The 19861-nt window shown below is 45.7% G+C and overlaps 1 protein-coding gene across 3 annotated transcripts; it reads left to right on the top strand.

Moving 5' to 3' along the window:
• The first annotated feature begins 859 nt into the window (after positions 1 to 859).
• Positions 860 to 19337, top strand: ACOX2 (acyl-CoA oxidase 2). 3 transcript variants are annotated; one of them, XM_009815745.2, is made up of 15 exons: positions 860 to 938; positions 1963 to 2139; positions 3227 to 3389; positions 5745 to 5896; positions 6432 to 6539; positions 7293 to 7412; positions 7873 to 7988; positions 8396 to 8568; positions 9687 to 9849; positions 10541 to 10731; positions 11885 to 12046; positions 12936 to 13041; positions 15897 to 16114; positions 17832 to 17964; positions 18904 to 19337. In XM_009815745.2, exons 2-15 carry the CDS (start codon positions 1980 to 1982, stop codon positions 18964 to 18966), a joined length of 2028 nt encoding a protein of 675 aa, XP_009814047.2. In that variant the 5' UTR covers positions 860 to 938; positions 1963 to 1979; the 3' UTR covers positions 18967 to 19337. The 3 variants fall into 3 exon arrangements, with proteins under 3 accessions (XP_009814047.2, XP_059678983.1, XP_059678982.1); XM_059823000.1 differs by having other exon boundaries at positions 1927 to 2139; XM_059822999.1 differs by having other exon boundaries at positions 1765 to 2139.
• The last annotated feature ends 524 nt before the right edge of the window (positions 19338 to 19861 follow it).

Genomic DNA, 19861 nt, shown 5'->3' with positions numbered 1-19861 from the left:
GCTCCTCCTGGCTGCTGGGCTTGGTTCACTCAGGCTCAAGCTTAAAATTATAATTATGCAATACTACATCTAATTTCCCACCCTTTGTTTAACTTCCCGTGTTAAAGCAACTCTACGGCACAGTGAAAGCAACTCTACGGCACAGTGAATCCCACCTGTTTTACCTCCTTCCCCGACAAAGCGGTTTCCAGTGAGAGACAAGCAGGTCTGAAGGAGCAGCACAGACTCATCGATGAACTGTGGGCAGGAGGGACTCCTCTCCCATCAGGCTCATACTGATGTGGCCGGGGGGGTGGGGTGTGTGGGGGGGTGAGTTGCCAGCTCCTGCCCACTAGACAGCAGGACAGACTGCAGCGGGGATGGATTCAGGATCACCAGAGATGAAGGCAGCGTGCGCCCCTTGGCAAGCTCCCTCCGCCCCCCAGCCTGCGAGGCACATCCCCGGTCTCCTGGCTTGCACCCCAAACTGTGGGAAGAGCTGAGGGCAGTGCCATAACTGAGCCGGGAAAACCTTGAGCAAGTCAAATCCACGGTCAAGCGGCGGTGAGCCCGAGGGGTGGTCTCCTGCATCCTATACAGACTACAAAAAGATAGAATAAAAAATACTGGGACAGGGGCAGGGTGCCACTTTGGCAAAGGAGCTGGAAGTGCAGCCTCCAGCGCACAAATAGCCTGAAGTGAGATCAGAAAAATAGCAGTTTTCAAAATGCAGAGGCTCCAGCCCTTTAGGCACTGGGAGCTGGGGGATTTTACACCCAGCAGACACAGTGGCCACTGCCTGCAGAGGTCAGCTCCGGCACGCTGCCGCGCACACGCAGAAACACCCATGGGCTGGGTCAAGCTCTCGTGGCCCCCGGGACAAGGTCCCTGCAGCGGGGACGCCGGGAGCGTGGCCCAGGCAGCTGCCAGACGGCTCCCCGAAGGACGCGTGAGAGAAGGTACGTGGGGTTTTGCGTTTGCACATAGCGGACAGACACGCAGGTTTTTTCTTAGGCGGCCTCACGGAAGAGGGAGCTGGTGGCTGAGCCGTCCTGGTGCTCCAGCGCCGAGCCCAGCGCTTCCTGGGACAGCTCAAGGGCAGGTCTGAGTAACTCCAATCTTGTGTACTCAGCACGCTGCTTCGAGGCTTTTCTCCCTCCCTGGACAATAAGACACCTTGAATTAAAGGTCTGGATATCCAAAAAGCAGGAATTAAGTATGTATTTGCAAGAGTTTCAGAGTTTAAGTTTATTACAGCATTAAAAATAGTTCCGGAAGGCAGGCAGCCTCTTCAAGGGGAAAAATCTGCTTTATTTTCCACGCACCACACTTTTTTTTTTATTAGTATCCTGCAACAAATCCTGCTAACACGGGAATTACAAAGTTAGGAGTTAATGTAAAGCCAAGCCCCGCAGGAAGCAGGACGGAGGCAGCATGGGCAGAGCTGCCAGCGCCTGCGAGCGCAGCTCCGGAAGCCTCTTGGCAGGCGCCCGTTGGCTGGGCAGCAGCACCCAGCGTGGGGGGGGACGGGCCAGGGCCAGAAACTCCCTTAAACATTAACACATAGTTGTGGGATATTCCAGCAGTAACTTCTCATAAAATATTGGGGATTGGTGAAAGAAAAATATTTTATGTTTAAAAAAATACCATAAAACCTGCATTTTGGGCTCTTAAAAGTTCCGTAAATTTTCATTGCAATGAGGACAAGGCAGTGCCTAAATATTCATGCAACCCTGTTTGTTTTTTTGTAAACTAACACGGAAACGTGCCTATTTATGTACGAAGTACACTCCTACAACTACGTTGCTGAGCACAGTGCCCTGCAGTAGCTGTGCCGGCAGCGCAGGGAGCCACACCCCAGGCTGCCTGTGCAGGTACAACCTCTTGGCCAACCTACTGAAACCGCTCCTCGCTGCGCCCAACACCTTCATCAACCACCCACCGCAGGGGTCCCAGCGCCTGACGAGCCCCATCCCTTCCCAGAGCAGCTCAGCCTCGGGATGGCTCTGCTGGAGACCGGCAAGTACTCGGAGGGCTCGGTCCTCGGCGGCGTGAATCCCGACCTCGCCAGCGAAAGGCAAACGGCCTCCTTCAGCGTGGAAAAGCTGACGGCCCAGCTGGACGGCGGTGCGGAGCACACTCGGATACGGAGGGCGGTGGGTGAGTGAGCCTTACGAGGTCCCTGGCTGCGGGCTGGTACAGAGCATGCCTACGTCCCCGCTGTCTCTGCTCCTCCTTTGCATGGTGGGTTCTGTGCTCCCAAGTATTCGCTTATCTCCCATCTCTTAAAAAGTGGGAGCGTGGAGTTGGCGTCCCTGCTAGCGTAAATCAACACCACTCCTCCGCAGCCACTCCCGCTGTCTGAAGCTTTTCCCCTTCCCTGCTCCCACCCCCAGTATCTCTGGCAAGACTGGTTAAACTGGAACACAAGGATGGAGGGTCACACAGGCAGGCGTCTCTGTGCGAGGGGGATGCGCGCGAGGGCTAGCGCTGCTGCGCAGCAATGCACACCATGCATGAACCGCAGCTCGATGACCCTCCTTGGCACCGCGGGCTCATCTGGGTGGCGACTCCTCGCATGGGTTGGCTTGGCCAGGCTGAGCTGCTCTCACTCGTGATGGGTGTGCCGAAAAATGACTGTGTGCTCAGAAGGAACAGAGAAAAAAAAAAAAAGCAAGCTCTTTGGTCTCTGTAACTATCCCCATATGATACCCTTATCAAATGAAAATGGCACAGGGCACTGGGTTCGGACTCTTCACAGTGCAACTGGAGTTCAGTAAAACCTTAAACGTGAATGGACTCGAAGTTTTCAAGGCAAAAAGGGAGCAGCGGGAGCATTCAGGCTGACACAGAAAGACCAAACCCAAGAGTCGCTTCGCAACGCTGCGAAGGGCTGGTGAAGTCCCGAACCAACACGCTGGTGCTGAGAGGGACAGCCGGCAGCTCCGGCCGTTAGCCGTCCTCCGGGCAAAACCCGGCTAACTGCAGCTCTTGCTGCCGTCACAGCACGGGAACAGCAATTGGAGACAGAGGGATCCATGGCATTTTCTGTCTGAGGCACAAGGTCACCTCCAACACCCTGACCAGGGACGGTGCCTTACTCTCCAGGGTCACCAGTTCCACTCCACAGAGCCCTCCTTCAAGCCCACTTGCTTCCACTCCCCTCTCCCTTCCCCAAACCCACCGCTTTTCAGAGTTAGGCGTGACAGCCATCAGAGAGAACCAACTCTTCTGTGTTGCTTTGCAGTCGAAGCTATCGAATGCGACCCTGTATTTAGCAGAGAAAATCAGTATTTCCAGAGCCAGAATGAGAGGTACGAAGGAGCAGTCAGAAAGGCTGTTCACCTCCAGAAAAAGATGCACGAGATGGGATGGACTGAGAGCGGACCTGAATATAAGTACATTTACAGGTGATTTTTATTTATTTTTTTTAAATGTACAACTAATTTGTTGTTGAAAGCTTTGTATGCCAACAAGAATCGGCTTTAGCAAAGGCTGGGAGAGATCAACATTTGACAGAAGGTTTTGATACAAACGTGCTGCAGGTTTTTACTTTAGCAGCACGCACAGGAAAAGGGAAGATGCTGATACACGGAGGGAACCTCTCAAAGAGCAGCACACGGGTACAGCGTGATAGATCACAGCAGTTCACATCCCCAACGTGACATTTCCACTTCAGCCAGCTCCTTACTTGTGCTACAGCTCTCATACCACCCCTCAGACATTTTTAAATGTATAACCAGAATTGGAAGTGGTGCTGTTTCAGTTATGTTACTGACTTCCAGATAAATTAAAAATGGTATTTTCTCTATCTAGAAAACCCATATTGTATTTTTAAAAAAAAGAAAAAAACACCCCTTAGTTTGTAGGTAAATGGAATAAAATATTTTTTACAATCTTTTCCTTAAAAAAAAAATTCTTAACACTTTGCATGGGGTTCAGCTCCACATTTTAATTGCTTGCCCCTCCTTCTTTCCCCCTTTGCTAAATAAAAGCACCGGTTTGCTGTTGCCTGGTGCACACTGTTAGTTTGGGGGGGTTACATACCCAGTAAGGAGGTGCAAGTTCAAAAGTGTCATTCAAAAGGGCAATGCCTGCACCTTACAAATCACCGCTGACACTCAAAGTCACTTCCCAGTATTTCATCATACGAAACAGATTATCATTTCTTACGCTAAGCTCTTTGCCGCCTACAGCGAGTGGGACTGATAAAGGGGGAAATCTTCCATCAAGAGCTCCCGGACCTGATCATTATATTCCCAATAAAAAGCAGCTCTCCACTCCTCCCTCAGAAGAAAAAAAAAATCTCAGCAGATTTAAAACACCTGACAAAACACAACGGCCTCTCCCACCTAGGTTTGCTTCCATCAGGCCCCCGATGCTGACGGCGGGGTTGGGAGCGCAGCCTGCCTGGCAGCACCGCGCTTTGCGGATGAAACACCAGGTGAGCGCCGAGCTCGTACTGACAAAGTCCTGGTGCCAGACACAGTGAATCACTTGCACACATTTAAAAGCCAGCTTTTTTAAATGGCAGTTAAAGTACCATTATTTCTGGATGGGCTGCCAAGGGTTCGTTAAGCCTTTCTCTGTTAATCAAAGCAATTTCCCTTTAACTTCTTTCTTCATATTTTTCCCCCCCACTTTTTCTGCATGACTGATTCTCTCTCAGGGCCAGTATAAAAGAAAGGGCTCAGTCATTTGTTAAAAATAAAAGGTATCAACCTGGAATGAGATGCTCACTAGAGGACTGCAGTAAAGGAACACGCTGACAGCCACACAAAGCTACCACACAAAGCACAGCCACTTATTTTTAGGTGCGAGAGGACATGTACTTGTATCTGCAAGGCGACTCAACCATATTCTGAGGAGTCCCAGGAAGAGGGACTATATTCCTCCTATTTTCTTAGGATTTCTCGCACACACAAAAAATCTTAAAACATACGAGTTTCTGATTTGCACCATGGAAATTACGGCACCCAAGTTCCCATACACAGCTTCTGGAATAGTGCTTTTTAGGATGTATGCAGCGCTATCAGCTGGCGATGGCGAAGGACCTGACCAGACAATAAACCAGGTGTTAAAAGGGTGCATTTGAATTGTTCCACAAGACAAAAACATCTCCAGTCAGGCCAAATCCCCATGAACCCCAGTATTGTTCACTGACAGTGACTGACAGCAAACACCCAGGCAATAATACAGCAACAAACCCAACGTACTGAGGTATTTCCCCAGAATCGGAATGGGAAGGTTCAGGAAATCCAGGTCTCGGATGCCTACATGTGTAATTCAGTCTAATGTGCCTCACAGTGAAGTGCCAGGGTTTGGGGGGTTTAGGGCAGGGTGGTGGGATTTTTTTCGCTCAGCCTTAAAATGGGACTTAAATAATCAGGAAAAAAATCCCATAAAGGAAAATAAAAATACGAAGGGCTCACAAGCTATCAGAGCCACGGGAGCTTTGGAGCTGGGTTGTGTTTTTAGGAGCTCAGCATCTGCTACTCAGAACAGAGAATTCCTCTAAGAGCAAGTGAAATAATGAGCCAGCAACACTTAAGCAAACTATGTTATGAAAGAAGAACAAAAGCAGCTTGGAAGAGCGCTTTTCCTGCAATACTGTGTTGATGCTGGGTGTTGGGTAAGGTATGATAATGCAGAAATCAAAAGGCAGCAGGTGGTACTGTCTGGTGACCGCCACAGTGTCACTGCCTCACTCATCACATCCCTGGAACTTCATCCGTGTAAAAATACCCCTTGTGCTTTCTCCGCAGGGCACTGTCAGGAGACGTCGCATTTCTCCTTCACCGCATCTTCACGAGAAGTATTTCAATGCTGGGCTCTGACAAACAGATCGCCAAATGGATTCCTCTGGCCACCCAGTATCAGCTCATTGGAAGCTACGCCCAGACTGAACTGGGGCACGGTAAGGCTGCAAAGAAAACGCAGCATTTCTGTAGGACGAGAGGCTCTGGCCCAGATTTGTGGGGGAATTTGAGTTCAAGCTGTCCGTGCTTCACTGGGACAGGGGTGGCTGGAGAGGGGAGGGGAGTGCCACCTACGTGTTAGAGGCTGATGTCCTCAGCGTGCCTCTGCAAGCTGGAGATGTGCTGGCGTTGGTTTTGCTGATGTGGAAAAAATAACAAGAGTGAGGGTGAAAGCTCATGGTTAGATACCAGGCGGTCACCATCGGTGGAGGGGATCAGCCAGGCAGCTTGCCCAAGCTGATGGTTGTCACCATGAACCAGGCAGCTTTCCTGAGTACCATGTGGCTCAAGAGATCTTTGCAGGAGATGGTGTGGGGTTGCTGGGAGCATCCATCATCCCACGGTTCTCGTCAGAAGGGTAAACCACAAAACCCTGGTAATACCCACACCAGCCTCCAGTGATCCTCCACTCTCTCCACCCTTGTGATACACCAGGAGATAGATATATATACAATTACTTTTTTTTTGTTTAAGGAACTTATCTTCAGGGTTTGGAAACAACAGCAGTCTTTGATATCACTACACAAGAGTTTATACTGAACACACCAAAGATCTCTGCCATGAAGTGGTGGCCTGGAGACAGTAAGTACCACACACAATATTTTGGTTTTCCTCATTTGCCCCCTTCGGTTACTCGGCCTGCCCTACTCAAGCTCCATGTTTGAGGACCCAGGTGCTAGCAGAGGACTTAAGAGATGCACACATTGAGATGAAGTAAGAGACCAAAGGGTTTTGTACAAGTTCAAAGGCCAGAAGGGAGCCACCATCATCTGTCAAAAGCCCTTGGGTGGCAAGGGCTGGAGAACTTCATTCAGGGAATCTCCTGCCTCTGCAGGAATCAATCTTCTCTTCTTTGTAAATAATACTCGAACGACCAAAAACTGCAGGGAGGTCATCAGCATAAAGGCTCAGCATAAAGGATTCAAGTCATCAGCCAGTCTCAGCATAAAGGATTGAAGCGTGAAATTCATGGTTCCCTTCAGGAAGGTATTTCACAGAAAATAGCCGGAGTTACACCAACAGCCACAGCACTTCCTGCTCTCTCAGCACGGCATGAACTTTAACTACTTATTTTTTCTCACGTGCTGGTGCACACTGTTCATCCAAGCCTCACGGGCAGTGGCAGGGGCAGAAGGATGATGCAACTTCCGAGAGCCAAGAGCAGGCTCAGAACAGATTTAGGCAATCACCAGCTTCCAGCATCTGTGGATCACACCTACCCTGACCCATATGTTAGCGAGACCTAACACACGATTAGCACTGACTGCTGTTAACCGTGGAAGTGTTTGTGCTGTACCTTGTCTTAAGGGAACGGGGCTGTTTTTCTTCTCGCAGTGGGAAGGTCAGCAACCCACACAGTGGTCTTTGCTCAGCTGTACGTCCACGGGAAGTGCTACGGCGTGCATCCCTTCATCGTGCAGATACGCAGCCTTCAGGACCATTCACTCTGCCCAGGTAAACGGCTCCAGACATCACAGCACTTGTGCAGGTGCTCTGCTTATTTTACCCTTAAATGTTTTCTAAAACGTTGGGCCCAGGGAGAATGAGCATAGAGAGTTTTAATTGCCAAAACCAAACCGAGGCAGATACCCAAGGCATAGCTATCATTAACCCCAACCTTTTCATCTAAAGGAAGATTTATTGCATCCTAAGCCCTCTTAACCAGAAGCCCCAGCTGCTCTGATCACCTCTACATTAACACCTCAATTCTGACCCCAGCCAACGCCAGTAACAGATGGATCACAGAAAAACCACAAGGCATTCAAATGCCTGTTTCATCCCTCAGGCAAGATCACCCATGCTGGGGAAGAAGCAGAGCTGAATGCACCCTTCCTTTGAGATCCCCAGCCTGCTGCAAAATGGGGAGAAAGAAGTTCAAGTGGAAGTAAGCAGGCCATGTTTTCTCCCGCTGCAGGCATAACTGCTGGAGACATCGGTCCCAAAATGAATTTTGAGCACACTGACAATGGCTACCTCATGCTGCAGAACGTGCGTGTCCCCAGGGAGAATATGCTGAACAAGTTTTGCGAGGTACGTAGGGACTCACATCAGACTCACCCGTCAGACTGTCTTGCATAGCCAGAGAGACGGCAGGGACCTGCCTAAATTTAGGACAAAAATCTTCCTTTGAGGTGTCCGTAAGTCTCTGCGGTTTTATCAAGGGCAGAAGTTACCTGAATCCTCAATGAAACTCGGTGTCAGGAATTCCACGTGCAGAAGCTGGGGATCACGGGGCAGGCAGAACCTCTCTGAGCCAGAAGCAGCAAGAGTTTGTCTCTTCAAATGGATATGTTTCATCCATCATACATAAAAATATTTAGTTTTGCATTCAGTGAAGGATTTTGATGTCCATTTTATTCTACACGTAGAGATTACACAACCATCCTAGTATTGATGTATTGAAGAAGGTGTTATCTAACATCCTCTCTCTACTCTAGGTTCAACCAGATGGCACCTATGTAAGACGGGGGTCACAGAAGATTAATTATTTCACAATGACTACAGTGCGCATTTCCCTCATTTTAGATGAAGTTATAATACCTCTAATGAAAGCTTGCACCATTGCCATCCGATACTCTGTGGTTCGCCGGCAGTCCAAGTTAAAGCCTGGGTAATGTCACGGAAGTCCACGGCGGCGGGAAGGGGACCATACACCATCTTCCCCCACACCAGTCTGTATTTCTACTTTTCATCTTATCTTTCAGCACATCACTGGCTTATTTCCTGGCCCAGATAGGGTATTACAAACATGCCTCCCCATTATTTACATTAATGAGCTTCAGTCAAAGTACAAGAGAATGTTTACAGTTCTTTCTGAGATAAGTTTCATAGCTTGAATAGCTCAGCAGTCCACACAGGATTTTTCTTATAACTGGCCTTCCCGTGTAATTCCATAACTTAGCAGAATCCAGACAAAGCAGACAAGTTGCTGAATTCTTATTCCACAGCATCCTACTAGTGGACACAACATTAAAATATCTTCCAACATCCACAGTTCCAATATCCACCCTTCACAACACTGAATTTTATTAGCCTGGGAAGAATCCCTGTAATTTTTAAACAAATTTTTTCATTTGAATGGATTTCAAAAATTTCCACTTAAATCTCCTTTCAAAAGCAAGAAGATCCTAATGAGAACGTGGTTTGGTTCCAACACAACCCAAACACAAGAGCACAGCATGCTGAACTATTGTAATAACCAATTCCATCATTTGGAGTCCTAAGTGTACTAACCACAGCAAAAGCGGTAGAGAACATCTAAAGAAAGCTCAGAAAGCTTAAAATAATTTAGACTCAAATATTTTCAGAGAAATCTATCTACACCCAGGGCAACAAGATCCAGTTTGAAAAGCAAGTTTTTCAGGGTGCAGTGCCACTGCCTCCCCTATAACACCTAACAGCTTGCTGCCCTTGAAGGCTTCATCCTCGTCCTCTCCCGCCGTCCCTGCTCCCCCTCTGTACTGACCGATCGATCACACGTTGCAGCCTTTTCTATTCTGTTAGGCTGGTTCACCAACAGAGCAGAAAAATCACTTTTTTCCTAGTTGGACTTGTTTCTCCAACAGCCTAGCAAGCTGGGTAGATTTGCTGCCATGAGATTGGCTCAGTCCTGTTCACATACTGCTTCTTGGTAATGCAAAATGCCGTTTTTCATTATGCAATAGGTAAACTAACAGTAGCTACACCTGTGTCCGTGCTTTCCCTACTTCATCAGCTGTCTTCCAACAGGGAACAAGAAGCAAAAATCCTTGACTACCAGACTCAGCAAGAGAAATTGCTGCCCCAGCTGGCAGCAGCCTATGCCTTTCATTTCATCAACGACTACCTGCAGGAGCTTTTTGACAGGGGGTACAGAGAGATCCAGAGGAAGAACTTCGACACGCTGCCAGAGGTGAGCTGCAGCAGGATTCGCTCGTACAGCCGGTTTGCACTTCGTCTGCACTGCTCATCTCTGAATATCAAAGTATTTTAGCAAACTGGACAAGCATTGCTCTCCCCACTAGGTAACTGGAGAAAGAGGAAGCACTAAGAGATCAAATGGCTTGTCCTAGGTCCGCAACCGGTCAGCAACAGCATTCGCTTTACCGCCCAAATTTTTGGCTTTAGGAACTGTTGCAGAGTGAAAAGTCCTTGAAAAGCACGTCCATTTGATAAAAACCTTGTTCTAAGTAGCTGGTGGCGCAAAGTGTTATTTCACAACTCCATCTACAAATGCACATGCAAATATTCACTTCTGAGCCAAAACCAAAAATGTGACTTTTTAGATAGAACATAACATTTTGCAACTGGAAGCCTGAAATGAAAACATGCTCTGACCAAGGGCTGCCAAAGCCACTGCTGGCTGAGAGAAACACAGAAATGCATAAACTGACCACAGCGTGCGCAGCATGAGGGCGTGCAGCATCCCAGGCAGAAACCAAAGGCCAGGTTCAGGGAGCTGGGTGCTACACCAGCATGCAAAGGAGGCTCTGACAGGGATTTCATGCCCAGAAATTGCACAAAATCAAAAAAGAAAACTTATTCTGAGGATTGCTTTAGAACGCTTCCACCATTAACACTCTGCCTTATATTTTTTTAAACAGCTCCATGCATTTTCTTCGGGCTTTAAAGCCATGGTTACTCAGTACTGCACTTCAGCGGTGGAGATCTGCCTCCGGGCATGCGGGGGACACGGTTACTCCTTGCTGAGTGGACTCCCTTCCTTGTATACTAAAATACTTGCCTCCTGTATTTATGAAGGGGAAAACACCATTTTGCTCCTGCAAACTGCCAGGTAACAATTCAAATTTGTTCATCTAACAGCCTGCCCCCTCATTTATCCTACCTCTACCACTTCTTCTCCAAAACCAGTAAAACCAGTTACTCCTTTCTCACAGCATCTTCTAAAAATACAACTCAGGACATAAACTATTCATGTCTTCTGTCTAACAGGCATGGAGGTGTGTGGGAATTGGATTATCTCTTCTATTTTTCGTTTGGGGATGTATGCAGGTGCTGTTCTGCATAACCTCATTTTCCTCTTTGTCTAGTAGCGCAGCAAAAGCATTGCTACACAAGTTTTGTGGTTTATTTTTTTAAGCAACTGATGTAACACAGTATTGGTAAAGTGAGGTTAATTCAGAGAAGGCAAAGTTGCCGGATACTGAAAGCGGATGAGTCACGCTCCAAGAACAGCACCTTCCTCCAAACACGCAGACGGATGATTATCCAGAGTAGATGAAATACAGGAGACAGAAACCACAGCTGCCTGAACTTTTAATAACGTGTGTTTTTACTAGAAGGAGAAAAACAGTACACTTCCCAGGGACAGAGGTGCTACCAGATAGCTGCGTGCTTGCATGCAGACACTTGGGCACTCATTACTGTCTCTTCTTGCAAGATCAATAGCAAAGTCAAAAGAAATGCTGTAACCTTTTACTTCCAGACCTGGTCACTCTACGTCATAACAGAGGTGCCAAAAAAATTAAGGGAGTGGGGAATGCTCCTTGGACACATGTTTAGCTTCAGGAAAGGTTCTCATATTTGCTAATGTGACTGTGTGTTGGGGATCACAGAGGGTAAGACCAAACCACCATTAAGACTCCCAGAGCATTAAGACTCAGGCTGCAAAGTTGATAATGTATCTAGTCACCATGCTGCTGAGACTGCTAATAGCCACAGCTAGTTTCTTCCTAAAAATTCATCGCTACAGATTGCTGTAGCATGAAATACAGTAAACAGGCTACCCCCGAGACCCATCACAGATCAGGCTATTGCGAATAACATGCAAAACAAAATGTCGTTACTTGTTCAAGTCCATTCTGCACCAGTGATGGGATGGGTCACACCTTGCTGCTCCTCACCCAAGCCCACTATAGTTTTTGCATGACCATTTGCTGCGTGGGGATCACAACCATACCCTGCTCTGACTGTTACCCTCTTCCCAGGTTCCTGATTAAGTGCTTCATGGCAGCCAGCGCTGGCCAGCCTGTTCCGCCATCTGTCACTTACCTGGCTGCAGTGAAACCGGGGAAGTGTCCAGCCAAGAACAAGTTGGATTTTCTCAGTCCAGATATTTACACTGAGGCCTATCAACACATGGCAGTCAGGTCAGTACGGAGGACGGGAAATGGGGTTTCTCTCTTTGACATCAGAAATGTGTTAAGAGCTCAGCTTCTTCCTTGCTTTAAAGGGAGGTAAAATAACATAAGTTACACAAGAATTGACACCATCTGCTCCTGAAAGAGAAGAGGAAGACTCACACAGGATTAACAGCCGTGCCAAACGTTCAATACGAAGCTTTCACATTCAGAACATCCGAAGTTTTTAAGCCACGTGCTACCTAACAACTATATTCCATATTTCACATACCTGTGAAACTGATGTTTGTTTTCAATTAACACCACAGCAAACACAGAGCCTCTCATTCTGCCTGTAGCCTTTCAACTACGCATTCAAGTACTCAACACAAATAAAAATGGTATCGTGAGTGATCTCATTAGTGTTATGTGCACAGTTATAGGCCATATAGGCATCATCTCTGAAAACCAGGTAAACAGACAGACAACCCTGCTGTCATTCAAATTGGTGTGAAAACAGAGCCATTCTTCCGAAAGCTTCAGCGTCAATGGAAGCAGGATTTGGATCCCTGTGTAGAAAAGCAGAAACATAACATACCATCAGTCCAATATTATCACCGCTTTATTTTGTTTTACAAACTCTCCGCACACACACACAACCCAAGAAAAACTCAGCAGACCCTCTGATAAACTACCCTGGAAGCTGAGAAGGCAGAAATCCTTCAGTACCGGGGTGCTCTGGGTGCTTCTCCCAGTTTGTACTTAGGTTTTGCATAATCTAAGTTCGCCCATACTGAGTGCAGACAACTTCAAATGTCAGAAATGCCATTTTGCCATACAATCACACACAAGTCTGAGTATGAAATGAGTGTATGTGGGCTGCTATATTCATACACAATATGCTTTTTCAATTTTCCAGACTCCTAAGCAGCACAGCAACTAAACTACAGGACTTGATTCAGTCTGGAGTCAATAAGCACGACGCATGGAACCAGTGCACAGTGCAGCTGGCGCAGGCTGCGAAGGTTAGCAAAATTTATCGGCTTATTTGACATTTGTCTTTATGATACAATATGCAACAGAAACGGCATGATTAGCTTAAAGTCTCATCGCTGTTTATTGTTTTCTGTTAGCATCTAAGGGACACCACAAAAACCAGGGCACCACTGCGGTCTGCATGGTGGAAAAATCGTAGTAAGAAGCAATTCCTGATCTGAACAATCTGCTGTTCGAATAGGCCAGCTGGAAAAAGACTAGAGGGAGTAGAAATGAAAGGGAGACACAAAAAAAGTACATTCACAGTTATGCTGCCACTACTAGCAGAATCAGACAGCCCGTATCCTGCAACAAGAACCCACCATCTCCAGCTAACGCTCATCTTTTTATAAGAATCCAGTGTTTCTGGCTCCCAGAGGAAAGCCTCCCCAAAGCCACCCTACTGAAAGCTAGTGGAGTCACAGCAAGAGTGAAACATGCCTGGTATTAATTCCATCTACCGCTCTCCCAAGGAAAGATAACTGCAGGGAAAACAATGAAAAGCAGTGATAAGTGCAATGTTAATTACTACTGAAAGAAAAATCAAATCAAAGTCAAATTAATAAGAGATTCAAAACCAACTCCCAGTTTACATGGATTAGACAGGCAACCAGCATGCCTTCAGCTGAAGTAGGATCAGGATAGCAGCATTTGTTCCCCAGAACAGGGGTTAGTTAGTACCGAACTAAACAGAAAAGAAAGCGAGAGGGGAGAAAAGCCCTACATTTAAATGAAAACCCAAACCACTGATACTTCAGTATCTCCAAAAAACAAAAATCTTTTTTTAATATGCAGTTAAGTGCAATTCCTCTACAATTATGGTGAAGGTCTTCCTTCCTTCCTTCCTAAGCTGAGGAAAGGAAGATTTTGAAACAGATCCACGGCTAATTTTAACTTCATTCAATTTTTAATGAAAAACATCTTGCTGTAATCTACCATTCAGCCAGAGCCAACCCAAATTGAAATGGACTTAGCAAGAAGCCCCTGACAGGGAAAAAGGAACCCTACACATACCTAACTGTGGTGGTACCATCTTGGTGATCTCATAGTGGGGAACAGCCCCCTCGTAGTCAGTCAATTAAACAAAGTCCTTGATGAGTCAAACTCTTTCTCAGCAACAGCCAAGATCGTTTCAAAACCAGTGGAAGTGTTGGTCCGCTCATACCGGTAAGCATGGTTATAACCCTTCAAAACAAGAACTCACTGAGTAAGGGAGCAAAGACCTGACCTCAGCAGCATTTTTTGCAGTCATCTGTCTGCCATGCGTCACCCCCCATTTTTAATTGCACAGGCTCAGTGGAAGCAGCAAGTATTCAGTGCTGTAAGCCTGAAAAGGAGCAGAAAAACTGTGTAATTGCCCCAAAAGTAAAGGAGACCTCCTATAAACAAAGTGACTTTAAAAAATTACTTTCCTAATTATTGTTTAAATGTAAATACATTTTTAGTGGAATGAAACTGAAGCAAGATGTTCCTATTTGAGATTACCTCTAGAAAAGGCTCTGGCCAGCACTCCCCGCAGACAAACCTGAACAAGCTGTTGCCTCCTGCACCCACTCAAATGGGTGGCCAAGGTCTCGGGACTAAAAAGCAGGGAGACCAGGTGTCAGCAGAGGAGCTGGAATCCAGCTCTCTTTGAGAAGCGAGGAGGAGAACATAGACATGGGACTAGTCAGAAATAAACTATTTCTGAAGAGCCTAACATATGCAGAGGGCTGGCTGTGGTATTGTCCGTGGCATTGTGCTGCTAGACTCTTCACAAAATGTGATCTGGGCCCCCAAAGTTTCTTAGATACTTCAGGGAGAGGAAGTGTCACCCAAAACCCTTGAGTTTCCCCCATAACTTTAAAACCTTGATAGCCTGTTGCCTTCTTGGGGCACTTCTGTATTTACTTCTTATTCCACCCCTTCCTTGGAGACTCACCCACACGACTGGCATGGCAGCTATACTAACTGATGCCTGCCAGCTCTCAGCTGAGTGCCTCAAACACTGGGTACGGCTTTGCTGCAGACTCCACACGGGTTAGTCACTTGAGTAGACATCCAGCTTCTCAGGCAGGTTCTGCAGTCCACGCTGGCCTCCACGCTGCTTGACTGTGCTGGCAGGAAGAGCTGCAGTGCAGGTGTGCTGCGCTTACACCCACAGCTGGGGGGAGAACTGTACAGTGGGGGAGTGAACCCACGCAGATACCAACACCACCAACCACCCGCAGTAATGTCAGCATAACAAGAGTCACCCCCACAAACAGCCGGAGTCAGCCTGCTTCATTTGCTCTGGACCTCAGCTAATATTTCTCTAACTTGACAGTTAGACACTCTACTGGTCTCTGACCCAGAAATTATCAGTTTACTTAAAACCACAAAAGCGAGAGGTAAGTTTCATTGTTCTTCTGTGACAACGGACATTTTCAGAGCTGAAGCCCTATAGACACAGCCCAATGTACCATGAGCCCAAGGCCTTCAACAGAAGAGTTTTCTCCTGTTGATGTATAACCAAGATTCACTTGCTAGGGGTCAACACAAGCACGTTCCATTTTGTTTCCATCACACAAACTCTTTGGGGTATTCATCAGAAATATTTAGAATAAGTACTACCATGATTTCTGAAGTGGTTTTCTAGAGTTTACAAATACCACAGTGTTGACTGTTTACACCCCCAATCCTCTCCTCTACTGTCGCTGTAAGACATGAATGCAAAAGTCCTGGTCAAGCAGCAAACAAAGAATACAGACTGGAAAAGTGCCAGGGAAGTGAAAAGGTTTTATATTCTTTGCAAGAACGTTTGAGTCACTTGGCCTACTAAAAGTGTTTTGAGGTGTATTCACTGTTGATTGCACTTGTTTTCCAGGCTCACTGCCACTACATCACAGTGAAAAACTTTGCAGAAACTGTGGAAAAACTGGAGACCAAGGCTGGCATCCAGAAGATTATGAAACATCTTTGTGACCTCTTTGCATTACACGGGATCTTCTCAAATGCAGGAGTCTTCTTGCATGATGGATACATATCTGGAGCTCAAATGGACATGGTCACAGCATCATACCTGGACCTCCTGGCTGTCATTCGGTGAGCTGCTCTAGCATGAGAGAGGATACACAGTTCGTCCCTGTGATAGATATAAAATGGTGCTGCTGTACCTATGGCAACATCTCCAAAGTCAATTCACCTCATTTGGTTTTTATTTTCATTGCCTGGCAGCACTAGAAATTGATTGAAACATCTACACAGAACTCGTTTTCACTGCAAAACAGACCTAAGCGTCCAGCTCCTCTGCAATCTCTAAATTAAAGTTCTGTAACATGAAAGCTTAAATTATAAATCAAGAAATCCTGAACACTTTCTACCATTTGCAGTAGAGCAAAAGCAGGAAAATATGTAGTCAGACCAGCACTGGCAGGAAGCAGCCAAAGCAACCGATCATACACTGCAAAATCTGCTTAAGCCACAGCTAATACAGCCTACTCTGTTGCCATGGCTGAGTTGCAACCGGTACCCAAACAATCCTGCCTACAGCTAGCTCAGATGCATCTGCTCGACACCAGTTATTACTAACTTTGTGAATTCTGAGATATGCTAAGTTTTTAACGTACCACAACACTCACAAAGGCTTTTTGACAAAGGGTTCATCTTTCACTAGTCAGTGCTGTTTGTTAAGAACAGATTAACTTACAGCGCGGAGAAGCGAGTTGCTACCATATGTAAAATTCTACTTAAGCCACCTAGAGAGAAACAAGAATACACCACAACCAAGAGCTGAACTGAGCCAAACAGCAAGCGTTTTCAGAACTGATGGCAAATTTCAAGTTAAGCGATAAGCTTAACATAACATTTTCAAAAGCCTAACACATTGTCGTCTCTGGAATTCATTGCAACTTCTCTGCGTTAGCCCATGCCTTGTTAACAGGATTCAAGAACGGAGTGGGTATTTACCTGGGTAATTAGAGTCAGTTATTTACAATTAGTAGAAAGGATACAAACACTTCCCGGTCCGTAGCAAAACCCCAGCCTTTCCCCAACCCCCAAACAGCCTTTCCCCAAAAGGAACTGGTAGATGCAAATGCCAACATTTGAGCAAACCGCTTTGCACCTGTGTACCTCAGGTGCCAGCACGACTTCCTACACCCAGGATGATGGGAGGATGAGGAAAAAGAAACTCTCTCCTGCTTAGGAGACAATGCTGTCATTACATACTTGTCCTTATGCTGTAGCTATCTATCGGTGACTGCTGTCAGATTGGCCCCTGGGCTAGATGGGCCCTTGGTGCGGTTCAGGGTAGCTTTGTTCTTACAGAGTAGAAGACCTTGACACCCCATGATGAGGTAACAGAAATACCTAAGAGTAGATGAACATTCAAGATTAGCAAAGCACTTCACATCAATCTAGTAGCAACCTTATTCCGTTTTGTAAGACAAACACACACAGCATAAGAAAAACAAACCAAAACAAATCGATAAAAACCAAAAGCTAGAACTGGCAGAGTCTGCTGAGAAAACATCTGACATGAGACTGAGTCCTGAATTAGGGACGGACCCCAGGTGATTACAAGACCCTGCAAATACCCATTCAACAGTACAGACAACTCAGGGCATTAGTAGAACATGCCTCTGAGGAATCAGAACAAGCAGGATTTTCCCCACAGTGGAGGCAAAGGGAAAAACTGGCACAAGCTTTTTAGGCTGAGGAACCTGGACAACTGACTTTCAAGTTTACCTTTGACTTATTTTCATCCCTTACAAAGCAATACCCGCTTCAGTAACGTGAATGTCATTCATCTACTTCTTAGGAGGGATGCTGTTCCGCTAGTGGATGCTTTTGACTTCACAGATAAGAGCCTGAATTCTGCACTTGGCAGCTACGACGGACAGGTTTACCAACGGCTTTACGAGTGGGCTCAGAAGTCACCGACCAACAAGCAGGTATGAAAGCTGGACTACAGCCAGGCAACTTCTGCATTAGCCAGAGCAGAAATTGTTTGCTTTTCTTTTAATAAAAGCAATACAGATAAAAGTAAGTGGAATAAGAGCCTTTAATTCTTAGTATCTCACTCTGAACAATGACCTGTGATACTCCAGTTATGCCACCTGTAGTCTTAGCTCAGACATTTAACCTAACGATGAATTACAGCCCCCAGAGTACTAGAGCTTGTACCTAGGAGCTGGGCAGTCGCGTGCCACCAATGTGGTTTTGGTTTTTAAACTTATATGACTGAGCTAACATTGTACAAAATACGCTAAAACAAAAGTCTGTTTACATAGTTTATATATTATGGAACAACACTAGATGGCTGCAAGAGACACTAATTGCAGGGTATTTTCCATTCACTGGTACTTTTACTAGTGCAATACTTGATATTTTTTTTAATAATATGTTTAACCAGAAAGAGTATAAATGTTAAACAAGGCAATTTCATCCTTCATGGTCTTTAGCACTTTACTTTCACTTCTTAATTCATCCATAATGTGGAGTAATGTAAAATTCTGCTTGATGCAAATACCTATTGCTCTGTTTGAAAACTCATTTTGCCTTAAGTGAGTTTTTTACTGTGGTAATCAGCAACCCTTTGAAATTCTACAGCTGAACACAAGATTTGCCTTCAGCAAACATTCAAGTTCAAGCATATTTTTTGAAGTTAAGTAGTATGCTGTTCCATTTGGGATGAGTATTGGGTACTGGTTATGAAGGACAGCACATACTATAGAGAAAGAGATCTCGCATAGCTGAAGTAGCTGGCTGTTTGGGTTTGTTTAAATAGTCTAGCTTCCTATATTTCAGAGATCATTCTTAAGAAAAAAATTACAGCCTTTTTCTTCTTCTTAATTACGATTAATTCCCTTCCACATTCTCTTTCTGAACAGATGAGCCCAGCCTATGAGAAGTACTTGAAGCCACTTCTTCACAACACGCTATCAAAATTATGAAGACCATGACTTAAGTGAAGGCCACACATTCCCTCCTGTTCTTTATGCAGCAGTACATTTATGAAGCATCAGTAATGACTAATCAGTATTAATAATCAGTTGTTTACTCGCAGCTGCAACAAGTATGAAACAAGACTCTTAGCCAGCCATTTGCATTTAATCAGACAGAAGCCAGACAATGCTGAGCGGTACCCACTGCTATGAGGCAATCTAGTCAGAAACAGCCTGGGGTTTGCTGTTTTCTAACCTGAAGTGTCCTGATAGCATCAAAACTATGCCATTTGGCTTTCTTATTCTTTTTCTAAATCCACTATATGACGATTACGGAAAAAACACATTATGAGCTTCCCCTCAGTGTGTTATAACTGTACAACACCCCCCCCCCCCCCCCCCCAAAAAAAAAAAAAAACACCACTGAAAAACCCAAGGAAGGTAAAATTATGGTCCTTGGTTTCTAGGAACAACTTGCTCTCTTAGATCAAAAGGTAGATTAGAAAGTACATCTGTTTGGACAATTAAAATAGCTCTTAACTTGATCAGCAGTGGAGTATTCCTGGCTAATGAAGATTCAGACAAAGCTGATGCCAACTCCAGCCTGCAGAATTTACTTTCCCATTAAGAGCCGCTCATGCTGTCTTTCTATAAATCTTGGGTTCCAATAAAGTGTATTATTTGGAATACTGCTTCTCTAATTATTATACTTCATAATTATGGGAAGGGCAGGCTGATCCAGGCCAGTCATTAATTTGCTAGTAAATGAAGTGTTGCAAAGAACATCTTGTGATTATAATTCAATGCCAGTTAACACATATTTCTTACCACGTGTTGCAGGAAGGAAAAAACCATTTTTCCTGAGCTTCATCAGTTCAGCTTTTCTTTCCCCCCTTGTAGGAAG

This window comes from Gavia stellata, chromosome 12 (genome assembly GCF_030936135.1).
Source record: "Gavia stellata isolate bGavSte3 chromosome 12, bGavSte3.hap2, whole genome shotgun sequence".
Classification (NCBI taxonomy): domain Eukaryota; kingdom Metazoa; phylum Chordata; class Aves; order Gaviiformes; family Gaviidae; genus Gavia; species Gavia stellata.
This window is presented reverse-complemented; position numbering and strand designations above follow the sequence as displayed.